The sequence below is a fragment of the Eumetopias jubatus genome, unplaced genomic scaffold, assembly GCF_037043125.1.
Source record: "Eumetopias jubatus isolate StellerSeaLion01/CBP00866 unplaced genomic scaffold, mEumJub1_p1.0 scaffold_2, whole genome shotgun sequence".
Lineage (NCBI taxonomy): Eukaryota > Metazoa > Chordata > Mammalia > Carnivora > Otariidae > Eumetopias > Eumetopias jubatus.
Window position 1 is genome coordinate 92,172,929 of NW_028274808.1, and position 26,688 is coordinate 92,199,616.

At 38.5% G+C, this 26,688-nt stretch overlaps 1 protein-coding gene across 1 annotated transcript; it reads right to left on the reverse strand.

Moving 5' to 3' along the window:
* Positions 1-2,845: 2,845 nt before the first annotated feature.
* On the reverse strand, positions 2,846-22,409 carry PCDH10 (protocadherin 10). The gene is made up of 5 exons (XM_028102366.2): positions 19,779-22,409; positions 18,133-18,191; positions 17,495-17,601; positions 9,048-9,353; positions 2,846-2,886 (listed from the first exon to the last, which is right to left on the reverse strand). Exons 1-5 carry the CDS (start codon positions 22,407-22,409, stop codon positions 2,846-2,848), a joined length of 3,144 nt encoding a protein of 1,047 aa, XP_027958167.1.
* Between the last annotated feature and the right edge of the window lie 4,279 nt (positions 22,410-26,688).

Genomic DNA, 26,688 nt, shown 5'->3' on the forward strand with positions numbered 1-26,688 from the left:
TGGGACAGTGGCACCCCGTGGGGTGTTGGTAGTTGGAAAAGGACAGAATACAGGACTTTTGGAGGTACTTTTTGAAGTACTAGGACTTTTTGACTACTGGACCTGGTACCCATGTTAACGTTGTGGTCACTGATTGCACAAGTGAGCTCACTTTGTGAAAACTTAGGTTATACTTTTGTGATTTTTGTACCTTTCTACATGTATTTTATACTTTAATAAAAAGTTTAAAAATAAAAAAAACTAAAAATGGGTTGCTAGGCATGGAGCTTATTTTAATCATGAATCAAATTAATTAAATATAAATAATATTAATAATATTTATGAGAAAATTATAAATAATAAATGTAAAAGTAAATAATATTTATGAGAAAATTATGGAAATTTGAACAATAAGTAGACAACCGATGATAGTAAGAACTTTCTTTAAAGAGGAATACTGTTCTTGTGGTAATGTTAAAAATAAACTTTATCTTTAATAAACACATGCTGAAATTTTAATGGATTAAGCAGTAGGATCTCTGGATTTGCTTTAAAAATCTGAGTGAAAAGACAGTGTTTTAACGTTGCATGAAACAAATACGGCTATGAATTGATCATTGTTTAGGCTGGAGAACATGGAGAGTTTAGAACTATTCACTGTATTTTTGTATATGCTTGAAATTATCCACCATTTTTATGTTTAAAAGTATAATTTAGTAGAACTCTGTGAGTTCTACATAAAATTGTTTTCTAGTACCATTGTTCTTATCAAAAAGATTGAGGTAACTCAAGAATCAAGATACATCTACCAAAACATATCTTGATTTCATGACCTTCAGTATAATCATCTGATGAGTATTTCTGTGGCAAATAAACCTTAAACCCACACCATCCGTGACTAGCAAGGGGACTGATCTGGCATCAGATTTATTAAGAGTGGGGCAGAAAGAGCACAATAAATTTATATTAATTTTTTTACAGGTCAGCCTCCAGATTTTCTATACATTTTCTAAGAATGAAACAATAACAACAGTTAAACTATAACATTTACCTTCATACCTATGGACCTATTCCTAACACTATTTTGATTAAAACTACATGGGAAATATTGTATCTTATATACACCTTCAAGTATATCCCATCAAGACAACTTATTATGTACACTTTATATACTGTTGCCATTGCTGACTCAGAACTTTCTACCATGTGTTGCACTTTGAGACAAAACCCAATGATATGTTTTAGTGAGATAGAAAGGAATCCCTTCACTATGGCTATTTCTTTATCCAGGGTGATTCAAAATTTAACTCAAGAAATATACATTTGATACTGATTTTATCTACGTATTTCTCCTGGGCTTGGAGACATTGTTTTGAAAATTTTAACAAAAAATATTTACAACTATGCTTTTTATGAATAATGCAGTCTTTATCCAACTTTCAGCTGAAATATCATTATTGGTATAAATATGAACCTTAGACCACTTGACGACAAACTAACTCACTTTTCTAGTACGTGTAAAAAACACCATTAAATATCCAACACAGGTAATATTGGAATCTAGTGTAGGATTCTGTCTAATAGCAACATGAAAAGAGGAAAAAAGTCTTACTTATTACAACATTTTTACAAACAGTAACAATAATGTTTTCCTCAGAATACAGACATCTATTTCCTCTACAGTGTCACTGTAGCATTAATTTTGCTATAATACGCAGTGTGAACTGGTCCTCTAAAAGTACAATCAGTGCCTTAAAAAATAAAGAAACAGACCAAAATTGATTACGTCACTTATCTGTTTCTCAAAAAACACTATATTCTCAGGTTTAATAGCTTCTGATGATGAAGTAGCCATTAGTTAAATAATCATGCTCTGTTTCTCCTCTGGTAATTGACAGATATAATTAAAAATTAAATTAAATTAAATTAAAATATAATGCTTCTATATGGGATATGTATATACACAAATGTATCCATATGACAGAATCATGAAAAAGAACACAGAAAATATGTTTGCAATCACTTGTTGAATTCAATGACTTAAAAGCTGTCACTGATAATTTAATAACATTCGACTGTACAGATTATGGAAATTTCATTGAAATTAAATTCACATATAGTCTTTTCAATCTTCACAGTTAAAAGAAAGGTATCTCTATGAGAAAGAAAATGGTATGTGCCTAGGTAGTACAAACATAATGTCATATAATGTATCGATGGAAGTTTCAGAAATAAAACCCTGATTTTCACCTGTGAAAATTTCTAGCTTATAATTTGTCCTTATCCATATCCTTTTGTATGTAATTACATTTGGGATTCAATGTTTTCAAATCCCCCGTACTCTCCTCACTTAAATTGATGTAGGTAATTAGGGGCCACTAATGCAGTAATTAGGGAGTCTTATTGGACCTCGATATAGAACTTCCAAGATTTTTATTATACTTTGGGAAACACTAAATTTACTCCCATTATGCTGAGCTTAGTCCTAATTTGATAGTATTACTTAATCTTGAACAATGAACCTTACAGTCCAAAACAGTTTCCAAGCTATAGTGTCTAAATGATGCTATCTAATTCCTATTAAAAGGACTTTAGAAAACACAGACTCACCCAAAAAATGTCTGGCACATTGAGTATTGAATAATGTTTAATGATATTTATAAGCAATTGAATTTGTATATTCCAGACTTCTTTACAATATCTTTATAACTTAATGCATTTAAATTTTGACCCATACATCTTCAGCATGATGAGGCAGGAAAAAAATCCCAAGTAGATAATCCTTTTCATTGAATAATTCTATTTATATTTTAATTGATAATCTTCCTTTGTTAGGCTCACATGACGGACAAGTGCTTATATGGATTTACTTCCAATGTACAAAATAAGAAAGAGGATGGAAATGATCTGTAATATAAAATGAGGTATATAAATAATATTAATATGCTAAATGGTAGCTCAATAAAATGCAAAGTATGCATGAAATAAACTGCTTTAATAAGGTAGATGGAGACTCATATACTAAGGAGTGCAAAATATTGAATAAAGATATAAATTACTTTTATCAATTAAGTCTTCTCTATATAGCCTTAAATATATATTTTTATTTAGCTATGTATCTGTCAGTTCAAAAATATAATTAGTAACATGCAAATAAATAATTCCTACATGGGAATTATATAAGAAAAATAAGGGACTATACTAGGTGAAAATTTATACCTATTAGCTTTACAAACAAGTGAAAGATAAGACCTAAACTATGAAAGCTGCTAGTAAATAAAATATGTCAAGGAAAGATTATCTCAAAGATCTGGTAAGAAAGAGGAGTATTTAAAATTCTAGGAGAGTTAACAAGTATGAAACAAATTTAACACCTTTTTAGAATATGAGTTCTTAGAATGAATCAAAAGGTGTTTAAAGTCTCAAGGTATTGAAAAACTCCATCATATTTTACAAAGCACCCTGGTTATGGGCATATCAATATTTTGAAAGAGTTTACGATCTCCTTCCCCTTATAAAAACTTTGTAGGTAATAGCACGAGAGAAATATAACTAATTTAAAATATATTTTAAAAATTTGAAGAAAAGAAAGTTTGCCTAAGGATTAAAAAAAAAAAAAAACTATGCAGACGCGTGTGTAAATGAAAGAATAACGACCGCATTAAAGATACTTTAAAAACACTCATTCAGCCATTCATTCATTTTTTATCACATAATTATTTAGCATTTATAATATGCATAGCTGGGTAATAAGTCTAAATACGCCAAGAGAGTACTGGATACCAACCAGTTCCAATGCACCCAAGGGCACAAATTTTAAATGACATGTCCTAAGTCACTGAGAAGCGCTGATGTCTGAATAAGTGAAAAACAAATTGCCTACAGAAAAAGTCAGATGTATAGATGTAAAATGAAGATTCACCTAAGAAAGATTTTTATAGCTTTCACTTGAAGTCATATTAATTGAGGTAGACCATTACTGAACAACTACAGAGGAAATAAGATAATATGATTATATCTCAGTTATCTGGAGTTACTGGAAGTTTCCAGGCAGCTGCTGCATCAGCTAACTCGAGTAATGATACAAATTGTGAATAGATTATCATTTTTCAAAGAGGTAAAATATCATAAAATTCAGTGAACATTAAATCTAACAGTAGATATACAGAGAATATGACCTGGAGTTGGTTGGGGTTTTTTCTGGCCCTGAGTTATCATTTATTTCCTGCTCACAGAGCTTCGGTGAGTCAACTATATTGATTATGAGAGATCAATTCTTAATTACTAAACAAAGGAATTTAATGGAAAACAGAAGGACTGGTGTGATTCAAAGACCAGAGATTTGTCACAAAGGTTTAAACTAAAAAAGTGAGAAAGTTAGGTTCACAAATCTAGAGCTATTCTTATAAAGAAAAGTGAGAGAAGCAAAAGTCTCAGAAACAGGATATTATAAAAAAGTAACACAACTTGGAGAAAAAGGGAACAGAAATTAACATATGTACTAGGAAAAAAATATCCTGAAAAAAAATGTCCATTCATTTAGTGATGTATGGACCTATGAGAGAAATGTTTAAATGGCCATGTATAATAATGCTTATTTATGGACTTTATTATTTGATAAATGGATGTTATGTTTATGACATAACAGGAATATAGAAATCCCAGAAAAAACATATACAAGGATTCATAAATACAAGAGTAATGTGTACCAATAAGAAAAGTGGTTTTATTTTGAATCTTACGTATGTTCTTACCACACTACTGAGTTCAACAAATTACGAAAACTCACAGAAGGCAGATTGAGATAATGAAGGGATGGAAAGAGATGTGTCTAAACAAAACATGCTCTACAATTTCAATCAACTGAAAACTTGAAGTGCACCGTAGAAATAATATAGATGCCCAAAAGAATTTTCTCAAAATGAGGTTTACTGAAAAATGTCTAGGTAAAGTTTCAGCAATTTTCAAATGGAATGTTTCAAAGTTCTGACATCTTTTCTTGTGTTAAGATTGAGTTAAACTGAAGTTTCAAAATGACTCAAAAAGTAGGCAAAATAAAATTAGGTAAGGAGACAACTAGCAATTTTTTGCATATATGGACTAGTCTAAATGTTGTGTAATGTGAACAAAGGATGGACCATGACACTTCAGTAAAGGGTTCCCTACAGTCTTATGAGTCTAGAAAATTTCATGGATTTAGGGTTTAAAAAATTATTATGTCAATGTATTTATTCATGTCATTCAATATAATTTATTATTGTATGACACTTTAAATAAATGAAAGAAAGATTTTCACAAATATATTTTAGATGAAATTTCATTGGTTATTTGTTTTTTGACTGCTGTCAATTTTTAGGAACTGATTAGGTTTATTGACAAGAAAGCAGTGATGGGGGTGGGAGGGATGGGGTGGCTGGGTGATAGACATTGGGGAGGGTATGTGCTATGGTTAGCACTGTGAATAGTGTAAGACTGATGAATCACAGACCTATACCTCTGAAACAAATAACACATTATATGTTAAAAAAAAGAAGATAGTAGGAAAGGAAAAATGAAGGGGGGGATATCGGAGGGGGAGACGAACCATGAGAGACTATGGACTCTGAGAAACAAACTGAGGGTTCTAGAGGGGAGGGGGTGGGAAATGGGTTAGCCTGGTGATGGGTATTAAAGGGCACGTACTGCATGGAGCACTGGGTGTTATACACAATGAATCATGGAACACTACATCAAAAACTAATGATGTAATATATGGTGATTAACATAACCTAATGAAATAAAATTAAAAAAAAAGAAATCAATGAGTTTCCAAAAAATTAAACCTTACATCTTTACCACTGTATGCTTATGCTGATTCGAGCCAAAAGACATGCTTATTTACTGACAAAAGTCACAAGCGATGATATTTAAAATATGAAGCCAAAATCATAAGTAAGTATGACTGCAAAGTAATATTTAAGATATTGTTTTAACTATTGGGTTTTTCTAAATTATCTTAGTAATATAGCTGTTATCAATTATATTCTGAAACATAAATTATTTTTATGCTACTTATTTGCTGAGACTATCCAGATTGTTTTCTGTATAATGTTTTGTCATTTGAAAGACTTATTTCAAATAAGAGGTCTATAATACTAAAGAAATTCTTGTACTCTTCATGATAAAATGTGGTATTATTTTTAAACTCTAGGTAATAATTTTTTTCATGTTTCATTTTAATAAGTGTCAAAAACAGTGATTATTTTTTATTAAAAGTTAAGGTGATATTTTAGTATTTTTTATTTCTCTGAAAAAGGTAAATTTATTTATGCTAAAATTCATTAGTATCTTAAGATAAATCTAAAGATTGAGTTTTGAATATGATCATATTCTGCATGTTTAAATTTATTTCTTCAATCTTTCCGGGTATTCCTTTGGTATTTATCACAGCATTAACAAACTACAGTATTATAACAAAAATAAGAACAAGCATGCTCATAAAGTACTCATGACTGACGAGTTTGAATAGACGTTTTCAAAATTATTACCGATTTAAAAAATAACTTTCATTTCACTAAATGCATCATCCATACTCTTCATGGATCTTTTCTTACACATTAAAAAAAAGGAAACATAGTTGTATTTGGGCATACAAAAAGAAACACAAACTACTTGTTTTTTAACACGTGCATACAAGTACTTTTGTGTAGAAGTTGGTTTCTTGCGATTTTTAATTTTAAATTTAGCAATCAGAAGTATAGAAATGGGAAGTTCTTGGGTAGAGACAATGATCTCATCTGTATTATTAAGCATATTACCATTTCCTGATCATTTTATAAATGACAGTGGTAGCTTCATTAGGCTTTATTTTTAGAGCTCTACAAAAAAAAATATACAACTACTTTCTTAACATTAAATAAACATTATGTCCACTAAAGAACTAAATGCATGTTCAGCAAAAGAAAATTACTACCCCAATAATTATTTAAACATTCTGATTAAAAACAGGTTATAGGTGCCAAGTTTTTAGTTTAATTATGTAAGTGACATGCTTTTCAATTTAGAAGGTGAGAATATTTCCATTCCTGATGATAAATAGTACAAGTGTTAACAACCATCATCAGGTGAATTTGGAGGGCAAAATGGTCAGGGATGTTTTTTATTTGTAGTTTATACTATCAAGTTAACTGTAAAATTGCCTGTGTCTATTAAATCAGAACCATGATGTAATTTTAAAGATAATTGTTTGAGTCTAAGATAACATTAAACACTAAAAGTTGAAGTTTTATGAAGAGCTAAGGATGGTATAAGTAAAAACAACAAAATACTTATATTTGGGCTTATTTTGCACCCAGGTCACACTTTATCCCAAACCCTAAAGTTTGAGTGGTGTCAGCTGGTTAACACAGGGAAAAAAAAAAAAGTTCTTAAAAACTAATTTATTCTACCATATCTGATTACGGAAATAAATCTTAACTTCTTAATTAAATAATATATGCATTCTTTGATTTCTAGCAACACATATAACTATTTTAGGCTATTTTCAATCACTAATATGTGTAGATGTGTGAGCTAAACTTTAGGACTTTAGCGTTCAAATTTCATCATAGTTATTATGTTAGACATTTCAATACTTCCCTTAAGTATATGTGCTCTCCTTGTATTTATATTTGAAGATAAAAATGTATTTTAATCTTCAAAAGATAAAGCAAAACAAATATCAATAGCTAATAGACAGGAGCAATTATTTGGTTCTGAAAAGCTAAAATACTACAACACGCAGGGGTAATGGTATTTCTAAGTAATATGAAAAGTTGAAGGCAATCCTTCATAAAACAGTTTAATCACTGTTGGATGGCAACAGTGATGACAATGTATATATCCAATGGCAGATCCATTCCTTTATTCACAGGACACTTGTTGACTTGTATTATCAATGTCTAGAATAGTAGTCTTGTCCTCAATGCATTCAAACCATGCCTTTCATATTTACATTCATAAGAGCTAAAATATATGTTCTTCTAGTTTTTTTTCTTTCCTTTCAGCATTTTTTCCTATTTCCCTCCTACTCCATAAATCATAAAAGAAATGATACATCTGCATTCTGTCTCATTTTTGTTTCTAGCTTATGATTCCATGATTTTTTTATACTAGAAAATGAAAGAAAGAAAACGTCAGATATGCTGGATTTCCTATACAAGATAAAAGTCATCTTTTGACTGAGTTTTTAATGAGTTTCCTTCTCATCAAATATTAGTTTATATGGTTTGACCAAACTATTGAATTGTCAGTGGTATTTATCCATTAACTAAATGGAAAACATAACTATGTAGCAGAGAATATAATTTCATCACCAAGATCCTCAAAGGAAATACACTACAGAATCTCTAAGCATTTTTATTTTCACAGTGGTTGCATAAAATAATGCACTTACAAAATGTGGTCCCAATATTGAGAGAGCTGAGTACCATTTTCAATGTCTCCATGTTAGAAGAACATGTTATTTTAAGTAAATGAAGTAAATGAAGAATATTGCTTTATTTATATGTTTCCATCACATAGTTCCTCTGATTCTGGTCAGAGACTTACTCCATATGAACATATTACTAAACTGCGTTGAATGGTCAAAGTGATGGCTGCACTGATTTCCTAATTTAGCCTAAAATGCTTAATGTCACTATGGAAAAAGGATGATTATGCGATAATGCTGGCATCAATAAAAAAATGAAATCTCCCAGTGACTCAAGTGTCAAGAGATGTTTTTCCATCTTAATTAAGCCCTTCAAAACACATGGAAATCAAGTCAGCAAGAGAGCAATATTCAAAGGAAATATGAAGTACATTTAAAAAATGTTTTCAGCATCAAAAGTTACGTTTGATTGTTGTCAACAACCATGTCCTAACACAGGAACCTGTCTTCCTGTTGAGTATATTCATTTTTCCATAGTAAAATGCTGCCTGCATCCGAGAGTCACTTTTATCTTTGTTTCTGAAAACAACCTGAACTCTATTTTTACTAAGAAGAATGGCATGTTGAACTTATTCCCTCAAAGGAAATACTTTGATAAAGCCTTTTATGTAATACTTACTCAAATATGGTGGTTTGTAAGGCGCTCGTGTATTAGACAGCAGTCCATCCAGCTCCTTCCTCTCCAGAGTGCTGTGAAGGGCCTTCTCTTTGCCAAAGGTGGAGAAAGACCTCTCCGCCCCAGGCTGGGCTTCTGGAGTTTCAAACACCTCGGTGTCTGGAACAGAGTCCATGCCAGGAACATGAAGATTGCTGCGATAATCAGCAGCCTGGCGTCCATCAGCGGGGACAAAAGAAGGCATCCAGCACCGATCTGAGTGGCCCAGGGCTTTGCATTCCTCAGTGCAGTTGGAGAAGAGATCCATGCCTGTAAGCAGATAAAAAGAGAAACTACAGATTCAGGTTTTGCTAATGTGAGAGATTACAGGTGGCATAAAGAGTGCTGGGTGAATGTGCTTCGCAAAAGTTTTCTTGCCTTAACCTCACAGGAACCAAAAATGTCTTTGTACTATTTTCCAAAGAGTTAGACTTCTAGCAAAGAGGACCCTGAGGAAGATGTTTCTAAAATTCTCAGAGTATTGGGAAAAAGTTCTGGCTCTAAATTATTTAAATAACTAGGGAATGGTGAGTAGAAAAATAATGAATATTTTTAAAAAATCTCTGGTGAAATTCATAATAGAGACAAATGCAAAGTGTAAAGCCTTTATAATCAATCTGTAATTTCTAATGATGATAAGGCATCCAACATTTTTTTTTCCTTAGAGACAAAAACATTAGAACTATGCGAAGCACAAATGATGGTATTTAGATTATGAAATCTGGACATGAAACAAAAAGTGAAGTTCAACACAAATACGGCACACATATTGATAAACCAATAAATATCAAGAATGAAACATTTCTTGAGTGGTCAAGAGCATGCTTTCTCGGGTTCTCAGAAAATGACCCTAAAAGGTATATGTCAATGACATTCTGGTAGCCCATATTACTACAAACCCCTTATCATTTATCACTGCAGACAAACCCAGAACAAATGACTGTAATTAGTGAAACCAAGGTAATCAAGTGTAATGTGAGTCAGCTGCAGATACTATTGACAAATACCTTATTACTTGTTCCATATTGGAAAACACTTGTCCTAGTCAACACAGAACTGTTTCCCTATTAATCCGAGAATATGAAGATTTCAAATGACATCTTCAAGTTTTATTGTCTCCCACAGATTGACAAGACCATTCAACATTATCTGATTATGACTCAAGAAAGTTCAGTTTCTTAAGCAAAGCATAACAATTTTTGAGCATTACAGGAGACTTCTTGATATTCATTTTGATAACTACCCCTACTCAGAAAAACAAGCACATAAACCCAAATCACATTTTAATATTTTTCTAAACATACTAACACATTTATTGTGCATGTTTTTAAACAGGATTAATTTAAAGTAATTTGAGTATGATTCCTCTGTATAACAGGAACTCTCAGATGCATGAGCATGAATTTCTTTTTTTTAATTGACAGACTAATATTTATTTAATGAACCCACCTGATTGTTTCTTCTTATAAATACCATGCATGATTTGAACTCTTGAGTCAGTTTTAGTTTATAAAGTCCTGATGGCATTGTGTCACAAACTGCTTTACCTGTTTGTGTGTATATGTTAATATCCGCATATATAAAATACAGAAAAGATTTTTTTCAGAGTATTAATCTTCTAGATTATCCACAAGCATTTTGGAGTTCAGAACAGTTAATTATGTAAATTATGTTTAAAGAAATAAAATGAAGCTTCTTATCATATATTAATCTCACTTTATGACATTTTTATTTTAAATTAAACTATGTATAATGCCGAGTCTGACTTCGATTATAATGTTCCATTGATAATTGTCATGCATAAGCCTGGAAATAAATTACTGATCAGTGAACTGTTGAGGATCTTAAACGTGAGCTGAAACCAGGATAAGGAACCAGACTAAGAAAGCATGTAAAACATGTCAACGTTTTTCTAGACACCAGAATAGCTCAGTTTTTTTATCCTATTTCTTCAAGGAGATAAGTAGAAAGAAAAAGAGTAAGGGAAGGAAAATGTCCCTGATACACACTGACATACCAGGTAGGTAGAAGCTATAGAACCAGAGAGATTTATAGTTTTGTTTTGTTTTGTTTTAGATTTTATTAATTTATTTGACAGAGAGAGACACAGTGAGAGGGGAAACACAAGCAGGGGGAGTGGGAGAGGGAGAAGCAGGCTTCCCGCTGAGAAGGGAGCCTGATGCGGGGCTCCATTCCAGGATCCTGAGATCATGACCTGCGCCTAAGGCAGATGCTTAATGACTGAGCCACCCAGGTGCCCCTGTATTTTGAATACTTTACTAGAAATGCTCTCTATTTGCAGTGTGATAGAGAAAAAAAGACTTTTTTGATAAATGAAACTACTGTTAAACGTCAAAATATTATGAGCAATTATTTGTTTGAAAATTAAATTCAAGGCATAAAATTTAAAGTTGGTGGAATTAATTCAAATACTAAGATTGAACTGCATTATTAGACCCTAACAAAGATGGGTATATAATGCAAAATTTGGAATAAATGCAATTTTCCTCACATGACTGATAAATATCATTTTAAACATACTACATGGGACCATTAATAATCTTTCACATCTTTTCGAGCACCGGTACCCAAGGACTCTCATATTTTTAAATATGATAATCTCTCATAGAAAAATTTTAATAAACTAGTCTTTCAACGTTATTAAGATGCTGTTTGATTATGTTAGAAGATGCTTTCAATAGAACTTGTTTTTATAGATAGTACATATTCAGTTGCGCCCATTTTCTTCTCTTGAAGTTAATGGTTTTCCAGTTTTCGGCTTCTTTAGTTATTAGAAGTGAGTTAAAATCCCCTTAGATGATGCAATCAAGTTCTCATGAGTTGAGAACCTGTGCAGAAAATATGTCATACGCATAACAAAAAAATGAGAAATATGATAAAGTTTTTGTTGGAAGAACAATTTTACTTGACAGAAGGAAGAAAACACTTGGAAATAATATTCTTAATAAATTTATGAACTAGTCCTTTTTTTTAAGATTTTATTTATTTATTTGAGAGAGAGAGAATGAGAGAGAGAGAGAGCACATGAGAGGGGGAGGGTCAGAGGGAGAAGCAGACTCCCCGCTGAGCAGGGAGCCCGATGCGGGACTCGATCCCGGGACTCCAGGATCATGACCTGAGCCGAAGGCAGTCGCCTAACCAACTGAGCCACCCACGCACCCCTAGTCCTTTTAAAGTGTGATTCCCATAGTAGTAACAAACAGCTTTATATAACCAGAATGAGAGTTATGGTGTCACAAATTGTGCATGAATATAATTCACCAGTTTTACTGATAATGCAAGCATACCGATTTCTCATGAGGAAAAAAATATCAGACATAGAAACAAAATTAGAAGAAAAATAACAAATAGTACATCAATATATTTCAAATCATTTGCCTTTTAGATATATAGTTTGAGAACCAGATAAATGATCCTATTACCAGTCCTCATGTCAGGGAGTCACTAAAGACTAACAGTATTTTACCTTTTTTCAATTATCTCCAGGCCCATTAAATATACTATTTAATGACCAAATAAGCAGAAGTATATTTAAGTTTTGTTATGATAAATGACTATATGATGTACAGGAATGCTAGGTATTATAGGGCAGGCGACATATTAAAATGCATTTTTCTTGGAAATTTTTAATAGCTCAAATTGAAGGCCCAAGAGAAAATAAATTTAACTTAATTTTTAGTTTTTCTTATTCAAATGTCCTTACCATAGAACCTGTGATATTTGTACAGCAGAAAAATACAGGCCAAACCTCAGTTTTGAAGTTTTGGTATTTTCTAAGAAATATCTGAATATATATATATATATATATATATATATATATATATATATATATATAAATTTGAAATTTCTTCTCCTAGTTATTTATTTTTCCAACTTCTCAGAAATAATCTGTTCTACAAGGCATGACAGCTGATGTGATAGACTGCCTGTTATGCAAAGATATATTTAGAGAAGTTTTAAAATACATATTTTTTAACCAGCAAGTAACTTGTTTGAGTCAGAGCCAGTGATATTACCACTGAGAACAAATTGTGATTTCAAAAATATTATAATTGTATTCAAATTGTGTTGTTTTCTGATGAATGTAATAATATAATATTATAGGTACATTTCTTCCTCATGCACCTTCATAAAAAATGCTTCACTTTTTATTCAGGCTTCATAAAAAATGTTTAATTTTTCATAACTTGATAAATTAATTTTAAAGAAAATCAATATTTAATTTTTTGAAGAAATTTCCAATCCTCCTTTAACCACTTAGCACCAAAAAATGGAGAAAGGTTCATTACAACCACAAAAGTTGCTATAATTTTTAGGAAAATACAGCTCATAGCCAGATATTTATCAACATGATTCACTCATTTAAAAATCAAAACATGTACATCAAAATTTCTCCCTACTTATTCAAAATGTTTGTTTTTCTCCAATTTCTCTAATATTTTGTCATATATTTTTCCAATTATAAATCTTTCTGTAATATCAATTTGTAGTTTAGATTTTCACCAGAAACCTGAATAAGCTTTTGCAAACCATAATGAAAATTCAATTTATAAGTCCAGATGCTAATCTGCCAGTATCTAAATTCTCACTGGAGTTAGGAAAGGGAAATTTGAACTTACAATAAATCAAAAATTGTCTTGTTGATATTATAGTAGTTGTGCAATGGCTGAACACATTTCATGATATACTTTATCTACTAGTTTGAAGATACTGACAATTCAAATCACATTTTTTTTTACGTATAGGCAAATTTTGACCATGTATCATGTATCAATCTCAATAATTAGTTAAAAAATAAACACACTTAGAAGCTAAGTTTCCTTGTAACTGAAAGAAAAATTTACAAGAAGGAGCGACTTAACAATTTTCAGGTAAACTATAACAAGTAACATTAACAGAATCACTTATTAGGGTTATCTTCTTCAGTATGTTTTTTATGAAGTCACAATTATTAAAAATGAACTGATAATTCCAGGAGTATGCACATTGCAAATATTTAATAAACGAGGCAAAAAAATTCTTACAACTAAATATATCTCCTTAGACTACCTACAATAATGTTAAAATGTTTAAGAATACACAACTAAAATTTTTGTATCAGTATGGCAAATCAGAAATAAAAGATCTTTTAATCTAACGATATACTAAACAAAATTGAAACTATTTTTTTAAGTTTCCTTTGACTCTTTTTTTGGCTATTTAAGCTGTGATTAATCGGATCTTCCTCCTGTGATGGTTTATGCATATATTTACCACATCTCCCTGGACTTCTGCCATATCTGACCAATACATCAATAGTGCACTGAAAAAAACGGAAAGCACCTTGACAAGGCTATGGAAAGAAAATGCCACAGAGCAGTGGTCAAGCCGAAGAATTTCACACATGGAGCCAGGTGCAGTAGAAAACTGAAAAAGCTTATGTGATTCTCTGTGCAGCTGCCTCCGTGTTTAAAGCCCTTCTATGAGCAAGACTGGTGACGGCAAATGGCTTAGAAAGGAGAAAAGCAAGGGGGGTAGGGGAGAAAGAACAAAAAAGAAAACTATTCACAGAAGAATAAATAGAAAGCATATCTAAATAAATGAATACAAAGTAATGCTAACATAGAAAAAGGAATTGAGAATAAATAAAAAATTAGGAAGTTTAAACAGGTGAAGCACTAAGCTCAATATTGTATATAATGTAATATGGAATGAGGTACAGACTGAAGGACAGAATTCAGGGTCTATGTCTTTCTAGTATTATTTTTCCTTGATAAGCTGGTGTTCTCCCCCTAAAAACTGGCTGAGTAAGATTTGCTTATTGGTATGATTTTTTTTCCCATATCCTAAACCTGGAAATAGATGTGCTGTGAATAATATTTCCTAAATATTACAAAATTGGAAAGTTATCGATACCTGGCTTTACAAGAATATAAAACAGATGTACTTATTCACCTGAAATGGGTTTAACTTTTAGGAAATATAGCTACTTGCTATGAAGTTTACAGTACACAACATCAGTATGAACTGGAGAAAGTCATCAAGTAAATGCATTTCAATTCTCTGTATTTAGGGCTTTATACTTAAGAAAACACTTCAAAATCATTCTTACAATAAAATTAGACATATTAAATCTGATTGCAATTCAGCACACAAAGGTGAGATTACATCTTAATACAAGTGTGTCATTACAATTCTCAAACAGCAATTACTGTGCTCAGTACATTTCAGCTGCCCTAGAACTGCCAATGAAATACAAAAATAAATGCATTCTGTAATAGTTTTCACATCTAAGAATGTAAAGATAGGGAAAAATTTTTGCCATTGATAAAGAAAAATACAAACTGCCTTGCTTTTTAAAAATGTTTTCCAGAACACAGTTTGGCATTTTAATTTTCCTTTTAATGCTTTGACATCTCAAATAATTCTAAAGAAACATTACCAAAAATGGCAACATTGAGTCCCTGAGAAATAAAATAGCTACTGGGAAGGCACATTGATAAGACTCTGTTCCCATCCATCTTCCAAATTTAGCACTTTTTGCAGATGTTTATTCGTTTCTCTTTCTTTGGTTAGGTTATTATAGCTCATTATGTCTGAGGGACTAAACTAATTGAAATGTTCATTGAGACTGGAGTGCTACAGAAAAAAACAAAGCAGAGGGTGGGGGAGTGGGAAAAGAATAAAATGCACCCAAGGATACATGCAGCAGATACTATTTTAATATTAAACATTTTGTTTTAAAAGTTTTAAAAGGCTAACTTAAATTAGACACCATGAAAAATGAATAGGAATGAGCAATTCTAAACGTACAGCTTTTTAAAGATAACGATAAATCATATGCCATATATAGGCCAAAAATGAAAGGGACTTTGTACTCAAATATAAACTTCTGGCAAGATCTGGTTTGTTGTCAGGTTCCCAGACACTAAATAGATGCTCTGTTCACTTAGCGTGAAGGCCCGCAAGGGGCAGGGACCTCCGGGGATTCTTGGCAGTTCTCAAGTCTCATTAGGTCTGCATATTAATGACTTGCAGCAATATAAAGAGACCCTTGAGCAGCCTTTTTCCCCCCTCCTCCTGCCTGTGTTTCCCAAGGCTAAGGCTGCCTCAGACACAGCACACATTAGCCAAGTGAGAGGCTTGAGTTAACCACTGCTGCCAGGCGACCATGGGGCGGGTACTGCCCTTTGACACACTGCCTCGGCACCATTCAGAGGTCCACCAAGTGTGTTAAGGAATGTGTGCTCTCTAGGACCAAGGTTACCTTGAAAATGAGGACTCTTATCACTCTGTGGTTACATCATTAACCAAAATAAAGCTTAAAATCAAGTGAACAGAGTTGAATCTAGAGATGGCCCAATCATGGACATTTTTATAAGTTACGAAGGTTAATTTGCCTTTCTATTTCTTTACATGTCAGAAAAACACAAAACTCAATCAAAAAAGAAAAAATAAAAACAAAACAAAACAAAAAATAAGCACTCTTCTTAGTTGAATTGCAAATGAAGTGGAAAGAAAATCCAACCATTGTGAAATCATTTTCATTATTATAAGGTATATATTTTATTTTTAATAGTGTTTTCTTTAAGGATTAGTAAACAGAGTTATCAGCATCCTATAAAACTTAACAGTTAAATTTATATAGAAAAAAGTAAAATAAACAATGTAAAATATATGTATCACATTGCAACCCCATCTGTGTCTATTGTTAACCTCATATACAAATACACATGGGGTTCAACTTTTGACAGGTCATGGACCCTATTGAAAATATGAGGAAACCTAGGGTGCTTGAGAAAATACACATTATCAAACGTTTATTAATGACCTGAAGCCTAAGAACCCAGCATTGGAAATCCTGCTTTCAGCCTATTCATGACTTTTAATCACCTTTCTTTCTCCCATTCAGTAGTCAGTGGCTTGCAAAATGCATTGCTCTCGAAAGGAAGAAATTTGGATTCTAGTTTCCAATCATCCACTTATTCTCTGTGACTTTGGGCAGGTCAATCAATTTCATTCATCTTCAGTTATCTCATCCATAAACAAGTCTAATAATACCTTAATTGACTAAAGACTAAGACTGAGGCCTGGATCAGGTGATAAATCTATAGGTTTTTGTATGTAATATAATTGCACTAAAGAACATTATGTAAGGAAGATATAGCTTATATTCTATCATATTTCCCAATAAATCTCTAACCTTACCCAAAGGAACATTAGATTTTTATAATCCTCTTTGAATATACAATTAGCAACATAGGATGACACACAATTTTCCTGTGGACTTACCACCATTAAACCTACAGAAAATTCCCCAGGATATCATTCTTTCTAGATTTACTTTTAACAACAACAACAACAACAACAACAAACTATAAAAGTCAGCATTGCCCTTTGAACACACTTACCGGCTGACTGGCCGCGATTGGTGGCATCATGATCACTATCTCCCTGTTCACTGTCTCCATGACCACTGTCCTTAGAGCTTACTATGTCGGCTTCTTGGAATGCAGAACTAGAAGTACAAAAATGCAAATATTAGAATAAAAAAGGCAAAGAAACACAGAAAATATTCTTCTGCCACCACATGGTCACCAATGGTGCTGCAGATTCATAGACCTCTCGCCTTTATTTCTGCAGAAAGCTAGTTTCATCACCTTAAGCCTAATTCTTTAAAACTGAGCAGAGCAGTCATTTTGAGCCTTTAAGGCATGTCACTTTAGTCATTATTCTATGATTAGGGTTATGTTTATGTGTACATCATTTTCATAAAATAGAGTATTCACTGGGAATAGGGAGACTATCAGAAGCAGTGCAGGAGTATAAACTGACAAAATATTCAGATATATTCAATAAGTTGTATATAGATGAAATATACCCATATTTTTAATGTATTGTCTAGGAACCCCAGCATAATCAGTATTTATGTTCTGACCTAGCTGGAGATCTTATATTTTAATATTGGATAATACACCTAATTCCTAATTGTAGTAGGTAGAAAATTGTCCACACATCAAGCTAGGGGGGAGAAAAAGAGAGTCCATACCTGTTAACTCGGCGGGGTCTGTCAACTAGATAGCTGAGCTCTGCTCGCTGGTGTTTAGTCTAGAAAAAAGATAAATAAATCAAGAGCATTTGAATGCTGATGGCTTAACTAGTAGTCTTCTTTTGAGGTTAGGGATTGAGTCCCATTTAAGTACTGTGTACAGTTTTATGAATTTTCAAGCTATTCTAAGGCCTCACCCTAGTGATTGCTGGGTAAGGGAAGGGCAATATGCAGAGACACTTCAGTCTAGATTTTCAGTAAAGGTTAAAAAACATTGCAAAAATATAAAGCCAATTTTAAACGTGTGTGTGTGTGTGTGTGTGTGTGTGTGTGTGCGCGCGCGCGCTTAAGGAGAGATTGCAAATGACCTCATAGCTAGGGCTCATAAACTATTGTCCCTAATAGAGTCAACCTAGGTATACTCTGCAATCTTTCTTTCAGTGGCCTAAAAAAGTGTTTAGGTGCATACTGGTTGACACAAGAAAACAGCACGCTCAATAAGCAAAAAGTTTGGATATTTTATGGAATTATTTTGTTGTTTATTTTCAAAATGTGCTTAAGATACAAATGAGCTGTACAAATATTCATTAAAGTCAATTAATAATATCTAAGACTCAAATAAATAAAATAACCTGCCAAGAAAATAATTCATAACCCCCCCCCAAACTTTTCCCTCTCCAAATACCCTCTGCATTCTCCTCCCCAACTCCACCAACCACACACCTTTTCTGGTCCAACTTTCTTGTACATAAATCAACTCTGTTCTCCCCCTCCCTCCCTCCTTCCAACTTTGCTACTTCGCCATCTTTTAAAAAGAAATCGGAATTGACAAGCCAAATTCTTTGAGGAAGAAAGCCAGCAGTAGTGATTTATCAAGAACAGTGGCAAAAGGTGATTATTAGCTAAAAGATATATTTAAGGTAACAATTGTTTAAGCCTTTCGTTAGTTTACGCTTACAGGGGTTTGTGCCAAAGCAACTTCATTCAAATTCACACTGTGTGGGCGTTGGGCTTCAAGAGCGTCTGTAAATGCTGTCCAGAGCAGAACTGAAGGCTTTTCTGCAACCCGAGTTCAGAGGAAAAGGATCTGATAACTTATTCACTAAAACATGCATTCGAGTTTAGACAACTGTGCGAAGTTAAACAATCTATAGCTTACTTTTACACGCGACTGAAAGCATCGATAAACAAAGCAAACAATTAACTTTATTAATGTCTGGGACAAACGCAAAGAGAAAAAGACCTTGCCAGTACCAGAAAGTCCCTCCATCGCAATTCCCTTGCTTCCCCCGCGCACTTTTCCCTTTACCAGAGATTTCTGAGAAGGGAAAGGACTGAGAAGGGGTTAGGATTTTAAAGGAAGGATGCCAGAGGGAAGAAGGAGGGCCCAAGGTGGCAAAGCACCAAGGGGAGGAAATGAAAGTAAATGTGGAGGGGTGGAGCGCAGAAAATTAGGGACAACACGAAATTTAGGTTACATACGAAGGGGTGGGATAGCCTCCCCCCAATTCCTGCCCCCACAGAGATACAAATAAGTTAGTATCCTAAATATAAATACACAGTGCACCAGAGATACAAGGGCCGGGCTAGAGGAGGCTTTCAGATGGAGGAGATGAGAGATGGTGGTCCTTTCGCTTCAGCCTTACCTCGTTGGACAAAATGCTTCCGTTGGAGATGATGTCGGGCTGCTGGTCTGTGTAGCCGGTGACGATAGCCCCACAGGGGTTGTGCTCAGTGTCCGTACTCCGTGAAGGGCTGCAGGGCTTAAGGAACATCAGGTCGGTCTTGGCGGACTCAGGGGTCAGGCAGACCTGGTAGCAGTAATTCTGGTTGTGGTGGTGGGAGCCGAAGCCCCCGGACTCCTCCACCGGCACTTGCGCCGGGTTACTGGGTACATTGGAGCTTTGCACCAGCATAATGTCCGACTTGCTGAGTTTCTTCTTGCGCGCCCGGGCTTGGCGGCCACAGCAGGTCGAGCCCCCGCTGCCACAGCAGCAGCAGCAGAGGCAGCAGTCGCTGGCTAGACACGTGTAGATGTTGAGCTTCTTCTCTTTTTGGCAACGCACGGCAAGCACGATCATGGCTAGCAGGAATATGAAGGACACCGAGCCCAGCGCAATGATGAGAATGAGGGTGAGGTCCAGCGAGGTCTCCCCGCCGCCGGAGCGGCTGGGGCGCTGATGCTCCCCTGGCCCCCCGCTACCGCCCCCGCCCCCACCCTGGGGCTCCACAGCTCCATCCACCAGCTGCACCACCAGCGTGGCAGTGGAGGACAGGGGCGGCTGCCCGTGGTCGCGCACCTCGATCACCAGCTCGTAAGGCCGCTGGGGGTCGCGCTTGGCCGGCACCCGACGCGCGGTGCGGAGTTCCCCGGTGCGCCAGTCCATGCGGAAGAGGTTCATTTCGTTGCCCCGCACAATGCTGTAAGTGAGCCGGGCGTTCTCGCCGTCGTCTGCGTCCACTGCCGCCACGCGGGTCAGCAGGTAACCCGGCTCCGCCGACCGGGGCAGCACCTCGCGCGCTGGAGTCCCGTTGCGCCCAGGCAGGGGCGCCACGATGGCAGGGGCATTGTCGTTCTGATCCACGATGAGGATGTTGACCGTGGCGTTACCAGCCAGAGCCTGGGGGCTGCCGGCGTCCCGAGCTTCCACTTGGAAGCTGAAGTCCTTGAGCTGCTCGTAGTCGAAGGAGCGCAGGGCGTACAAGTAGCCGTTCTCAGAGTTGATGGACACGTAAGTGAAGACGCTCATGCCCTGGATCTGGCACTCGAGGATAGAGTAGGCTAGCTGGGCGTTGGCGCCCTCATCGCGGTCTGTGGCGCTCACCGCGTAGATGTACGCGCCCGGCACGTTGTTCTCGGTCACATACACGTCGTAGACGGGCTGGCTAAACCGCGGTGCGTTGTCGTTCACATCTGACACTTGTACCTGGATTGACTTACTGGTGGAGAGCGCCGGCTCACCCCGGTCCCGAGCCACTACTGTTAGGGTGTAGGAGTCTCCAGCCTCTCGGTCCAGGGGGGCCTCGGTCACGATGGTATAGTAGTTCTTAAAGGAAGACTTGAGGCGGAACGGCACATCCCCCAGCAGCTCGCATTGCACCTGCCCATTTTCCTCTGAGTCGCGATCGGTCACGCTAAACAGGGCCACTACTGTACCGGGCGCCGCGCCCTCGCTCACCGCCTCCTTCACCGTGCTGAAGCTGATCTCTGGCGCGTTGTCGTTAGCATCCAGTACTCGCACTAGCACCTTGCAGTGCGCGGGCACGGCGTTGGGGCCCAAGTCCTTGGCTTGTACGTATACTTGGTACACCGGGCTCTCTTCATAGTCTAGCTCGCCGCTCACCTCCAGTCGGCCGGTGCGCGGGGAGAGTCCAAAGAGCTCCCGCGCCCTGGGCGAAATGTGGCTGCTGAAGGAATACACGACTTCGCCATTCTGTCCCTCATCTGGGTCTGTGGCGTTGAGCTGGATTACAAGCGTGCCCGGTGGCGAGTTCTCTGGTAGGGACACAGTGTAGACGGGTTGGTCGAAGGCGGGGACATTGTCGTTGGAGTCCAGCACTCGGATGGTGAGTAGGGCAGTGCCGGTGCGCTGCTGTTGGGGTGGTAGGCCCCCTCCCCCGCCGCCTCCCCCTCCTTCTCCTCCTCCTCCCCCTCCTCCCCCGTCCACCGCGGTCAGCACGTAGCGGTGCACCGCTTGCTGCTCTCGGTCCAGCGGCTTCTCCAGCACCAGCTCGGCGAATCGGTTGCCATCCCCCTGGGTCTGCACGTCCAGGGAGAAGTAGCTGTTGGGGGTTATCTCGTAGTCGCGCAAGGAGTTGGTGCCCACGTCTGGGTCGAAAGCGCTCTCCAGGGGGAACCGGGTGCCCGGCGTAGCGCTCTCAGAGATCTCCACCGTCAGGTCCGGCTCCGGGAAGGAGGGGGGGTTGTCATTGATGTCCAGCACTTCGATCTCCACCCGGAACAGCTCGAGGGGGTTCTCCAGGAAGACCTCCAGGTGCAGGACGCAGGAGGGGCTCTGCTTGCAGATTTGCTCGCGGTCGATCTTCTCGTTCACGTACAGCACCCCGGTCTCCAGGTTGAGGTCCAAGTAAGGGGTCCGCGAGTTGGGCACCGTTTGAAACCTGCGAGCTGAAAGTTTTGTAATGTCCAAGCCCAGATCTTCAGCGATATTCCCCACGAAAGTGCCATGTTCCTGCTCCTCCTGCACTGTGTAGTGAAGCTGGGAAAAGACTCCTTCCACCATCCAGAGCAAGGCAAAGAATAATAGCACAATCATCTCCAAAGGGAAAGGAAGCAGCTTCCCGCAGCCAGCCAGCCACCCAATCACCTCCCCCACCACCACGAAAAAAAATCTTAAAAAAATACAAATAAAAGTGCGCTATGTGGGGGGCTCCTGTGGCTTTCTGTCCTTAAAAATCTATTCCTTTTGCTTCATTTTCGGGCTTCCCCCAATTCAGCCTCATTTTTCAATCTTAGCGCAGGAAGGGTGACAGGCGTCCCCTTTCCTCATCTGTAATCTTCGCACTGACCAATTAATAAAATAATAATACAATAGTCAGCGTCCTTTATTCCGACAGTCTTGGCGCAACGCGGCGCTGGCAAATCCCAAGGAGGAAATTTCGATATTTCAAGACTGTCCTCGGTTTGTCTTCTTGCTGATGGGAGGAGAAGGAGGAGGAGGAAAAGGAGGAGGAGGAGGAGAAGGAGGGGGTGGAAGAGGAGGAGGAAGATGAAGAGGAAGAGGAGAAGGAAGAAGAGACGCTGCTGGCACCGTTGAACATGCCTCAATGTCAACGGCTGGCAAATGCAAAAGGGCTTAAAAACAGCAAGAGAATTTTGTGCCGGAAAAACATAGAACGGCTCTGCAGCATAAAACTTTCATTCTCTTCATTTCTCCGGATGGATGTTCTTGGCATTTTCTCCTCTTTCGCTCTATTTGTATTTTTTGGCTTTCATAGTTTTGTCTGTCTCTGTCCTCATCTCCACCATCATTTGCCTCTCTCTAAGTGTGATGAGCAGTTTCTTTCCTGCTGTTTTCTTCCCAAGCCTCTTTCCCTCTAACCTGTCTCTCTTCCTTCCAGTCTTTCCCTCCTCCTGCTTCAGCCCTAGAGCCTGAGATCTCGGCTGGCAGTTTCTGAGCTCCGAGCGCTCCGCTTTTCTGTTTTTGCGCAGCGCCCTCAATCTGCCAACCAATAACTGAAGAGCACCACCCACCGAGCCACCGCTAAATGGCCAATCTGGCTGTCAAGCATGTGCGTCACTCGGCAGCCGGGAGGGGCGGGATGGAACTCGCGACCGGGCGGGCGGCCGGGGTGAGTGTGAGTGTGAGAGTGAGAACAGCCCGGCAGGTCCCGAGGCGTTAGCTGGGGACTCTGCTGCGGAAAGTTCCCAATCCCCAGCCGCAGGTAATGGAGAGGGAATAGAGAGGTTCCCCTGTTTGCATCAGCAAATGCGAAAACATAATAGCAACAGCAGCGGTATCCTCTCTCCGGAGCGGGGTTTCCAATGACGCTAACATTCTTTTTCCTTTAAGGTATTTTCCTTTACTAATGATCGTGGAAATAAATCACCGGGAAGGGGAAAAGTTGCAGAGGGGCCACTAACTGCAGGGGTTACCTAATTAAGGGGCTCTGGCAGAGATTGGACATTTTTTTTTTAAGAGATATAATATGGATTGGGTAAAAACTAAGCGTGAGGGTCTGAAGGGGCTGTGTGGAAAGGAGTGAAGCAGTTAGAGTGTGGGGCGGAGGTAGGTCCTGAAAAGCCGAGGGATTCACGCCAAGAGATGTGGGCTGGCAGCTACTATAGATGTGCAGACGCGTTAGACTTGTCTCTTCCCTTCCTCAGTGTATATACACGACATTCTTACCAAATAGATTAACTCCCTTGGGGACCTAGTTCGAACTGCGAGCGCTTTGATCAATGACTGAAGAGTTTCATTTGAGCACTGCCTTCAAGCACGCCAGCCTAACGCCCGACTCGCTAGCATCTGCGCATCGCTGGGCGCTGCAAGGCGCCTCGGATATCCCTGCGCCTTACCGGGCCAAGTGCTACGCTGCGGCCGCGCGCTCAGGCTCTTTTCTGCTTTTCCTGACATTTGGAGATCCCCCTCCCCGCCCCCATGCTAAACCGGGGCACCGATTGTTGCCCAGTTTGAGGCAAGATCTCTGGATGAGAACAGCAAGGCGACTGAGAACACGGGCAGGGGTGAGGATGAGTCAGTGGGCAGGGGCCGAGCACATGCGGCGCCCGAGTGTGTGCCGCTGCGGGTATCAGCGAACGCGCTTGCACACTTACGGTGCTCACATCCATCCTCCTTGGCCCGGCGCACAGGTCTGTGCAAGCCCCATCGGAGCCCTGAACCACACACCCTGATCTCGAAGGATGCGCTTGAGGAGTGTTGAGTGCCCACTGCCGTGACGTGGGGGCAAAGCAGCGCATCCATGCATCCAGTTCTTGTGAAGTTAAAATACAGCGCGAACTCTTCAGTGTTAGAGAGTGGAATGAATGCCAATTCTCCAAGAAAGATTTTTAAAAGCGTATTTTTTATATTAATTAATGGGCTGTAGGGGTTTGTTTATTCACTAAAGCTGCCCCTGTTCAGTCTTCTTCTTATGCCACAGTATTGAATGGTCCGCTGCGGCTTCCTGGTAATGAATGACCTGAGAGTAACACCGCCACAACCTGCGAGAAAAGGAGAGCCCTTTCCCCAACCCGAGGTACGTTGAGATTTCTTCGTGGCAGGGAATTAAGGAGAGCGAGTGTCCACGGGCGTGGTTAGAGACTGAGGCACGGCTCTGTGAGTCCCGCGAGTGCATGTCTAGTGCCCTGGTGCCCCCACCGTTGGCTCTTTCATGGAGATGGGTCCTGCCTTTGAGCGGTTAGAAGGAAAGGATGCCAGCAAAAATGGCTAATCCTTTTTCAGCTGCAGTAAATTGACTACTGGCCATAGCCAAGAGAAAACCGCTGCAGTTAAAATGATTTTAGCATCGCGTCTACTGCTGAGAATGGAGTGGCAGTTTATAAAAAGGACCTGTGGATCAATGAAAAGGAGATTATAGTGTATCTGAATATTAATAACGGCACTGCATCTGTACTTTCTACCCCTCCCCCCCCCTTTTTCTTTAGATCTGCAGGATTGAAATGAAATATTTAGAGTTCTTCCAGCTGACTCATCAGAACCCTGGAGCATTTTTTAAATGACGGTAATTTTCTAATGTTTTCATTTATACGTTTGGAAACACTGTTGTGTGCGTGCGTGTGCACGCCTGTTTGCGTGTGAGAGACATGTGGCTGAATGACAATGCAGATCCAGAAATTGTTTGGGGAAGAGGGTTTGTGTTTTGAAAATGTAGATGAAGTTTGAGCACACTTGGGGCGTTCGCTGAGAGCCACAGAGCTTCCAAGAAGTGGAGATGAGAACGTGGAGAGATGGCCAGATTTGCCTGTAAATAATCACTACATCCACTGGAACACTTGAGCTGCCTTTTTTTTTTTTTTTGGTAGCAGTTGTGTTTGAGCCGGGAACTCTCTCTGCAAACGTGGGTTACAGGCGTCTCCTAGCGGCGAAAGCGGCATAGGGCAAGCCAGAGAATTTTGCTTTGGAAACTCTCTCCTTCCGCAGGGTTCGCCTGTTGGGGGCTCTGCAGGATTTCTTGGGTCAAGGAGGCCTGTGTCCTCTCTGGCGACACAGGGCCCGGGCCCTTTAGAGGTCTCGCCTCTGACTTCTGGTCTCTGAAGCTGCCCAGGACCTTTGGGGAGACGACAAGGTCTTCTGCTAGGGGGAACAAACCCGAGCCCGGCCGTCCTCCTCCTCCTAGGTAGCTCCAGCCAAGGGCAATTGAGAGAGCATTTTGTTCAGGGCAAGAATCATAAACTGGCATTAATAGCCTTTCCTGCCTCCTTACCCTGGAAACATTATACACCCCCACCCCTCACCCACAAAACAAAAGCCTTTTAAAAATGCCCCTTAATTCCTTTTCCTTTTACATTCCCTTCGGTGAACCCGGAATTTAGTGAGGCCATGATTACATAAATAAGAGACTCAGTAGTGGGGGTTCACGACCTCTTTTTTTTTTTTAAAGATTTTATTTATTTGACAGAGAGAGACAGAGCGAGAGAGGGTACACAAGCAGGGGGAGTGGGAGAGGGAGAAGCAGGCTTCCTGCGGAGCAGGGAGCCCGATGCGGGGCTCGATCCCAGGACCCTGAGATCATGACCTGAGCCGAAGGCAGACCCTTAACGACTGAGCCACCCAGGCACCCCTCACGACCTTTTTGAAGTGGAGAATATCCTGTGATACTGCATCCCTCTCTCCCCTCTACCCCCATTACTGGACACAAGGGAACAGCAAAACCTAGGGAACACAACCTTACCCCTTACCCTTACCCTCTACACCTAACACCCCCTCCAGGGGAGCAAACTATGTGGGGCCAAAACAAATTGCATCTTAATCAGAAGGGGAAAGTAGTTATATTTCGAGGGATGTATCAAAATCAATTTTCATAAAAGTCCTGGTTGGTGTATGAGAATGATTATGCACACTCATGTATTTC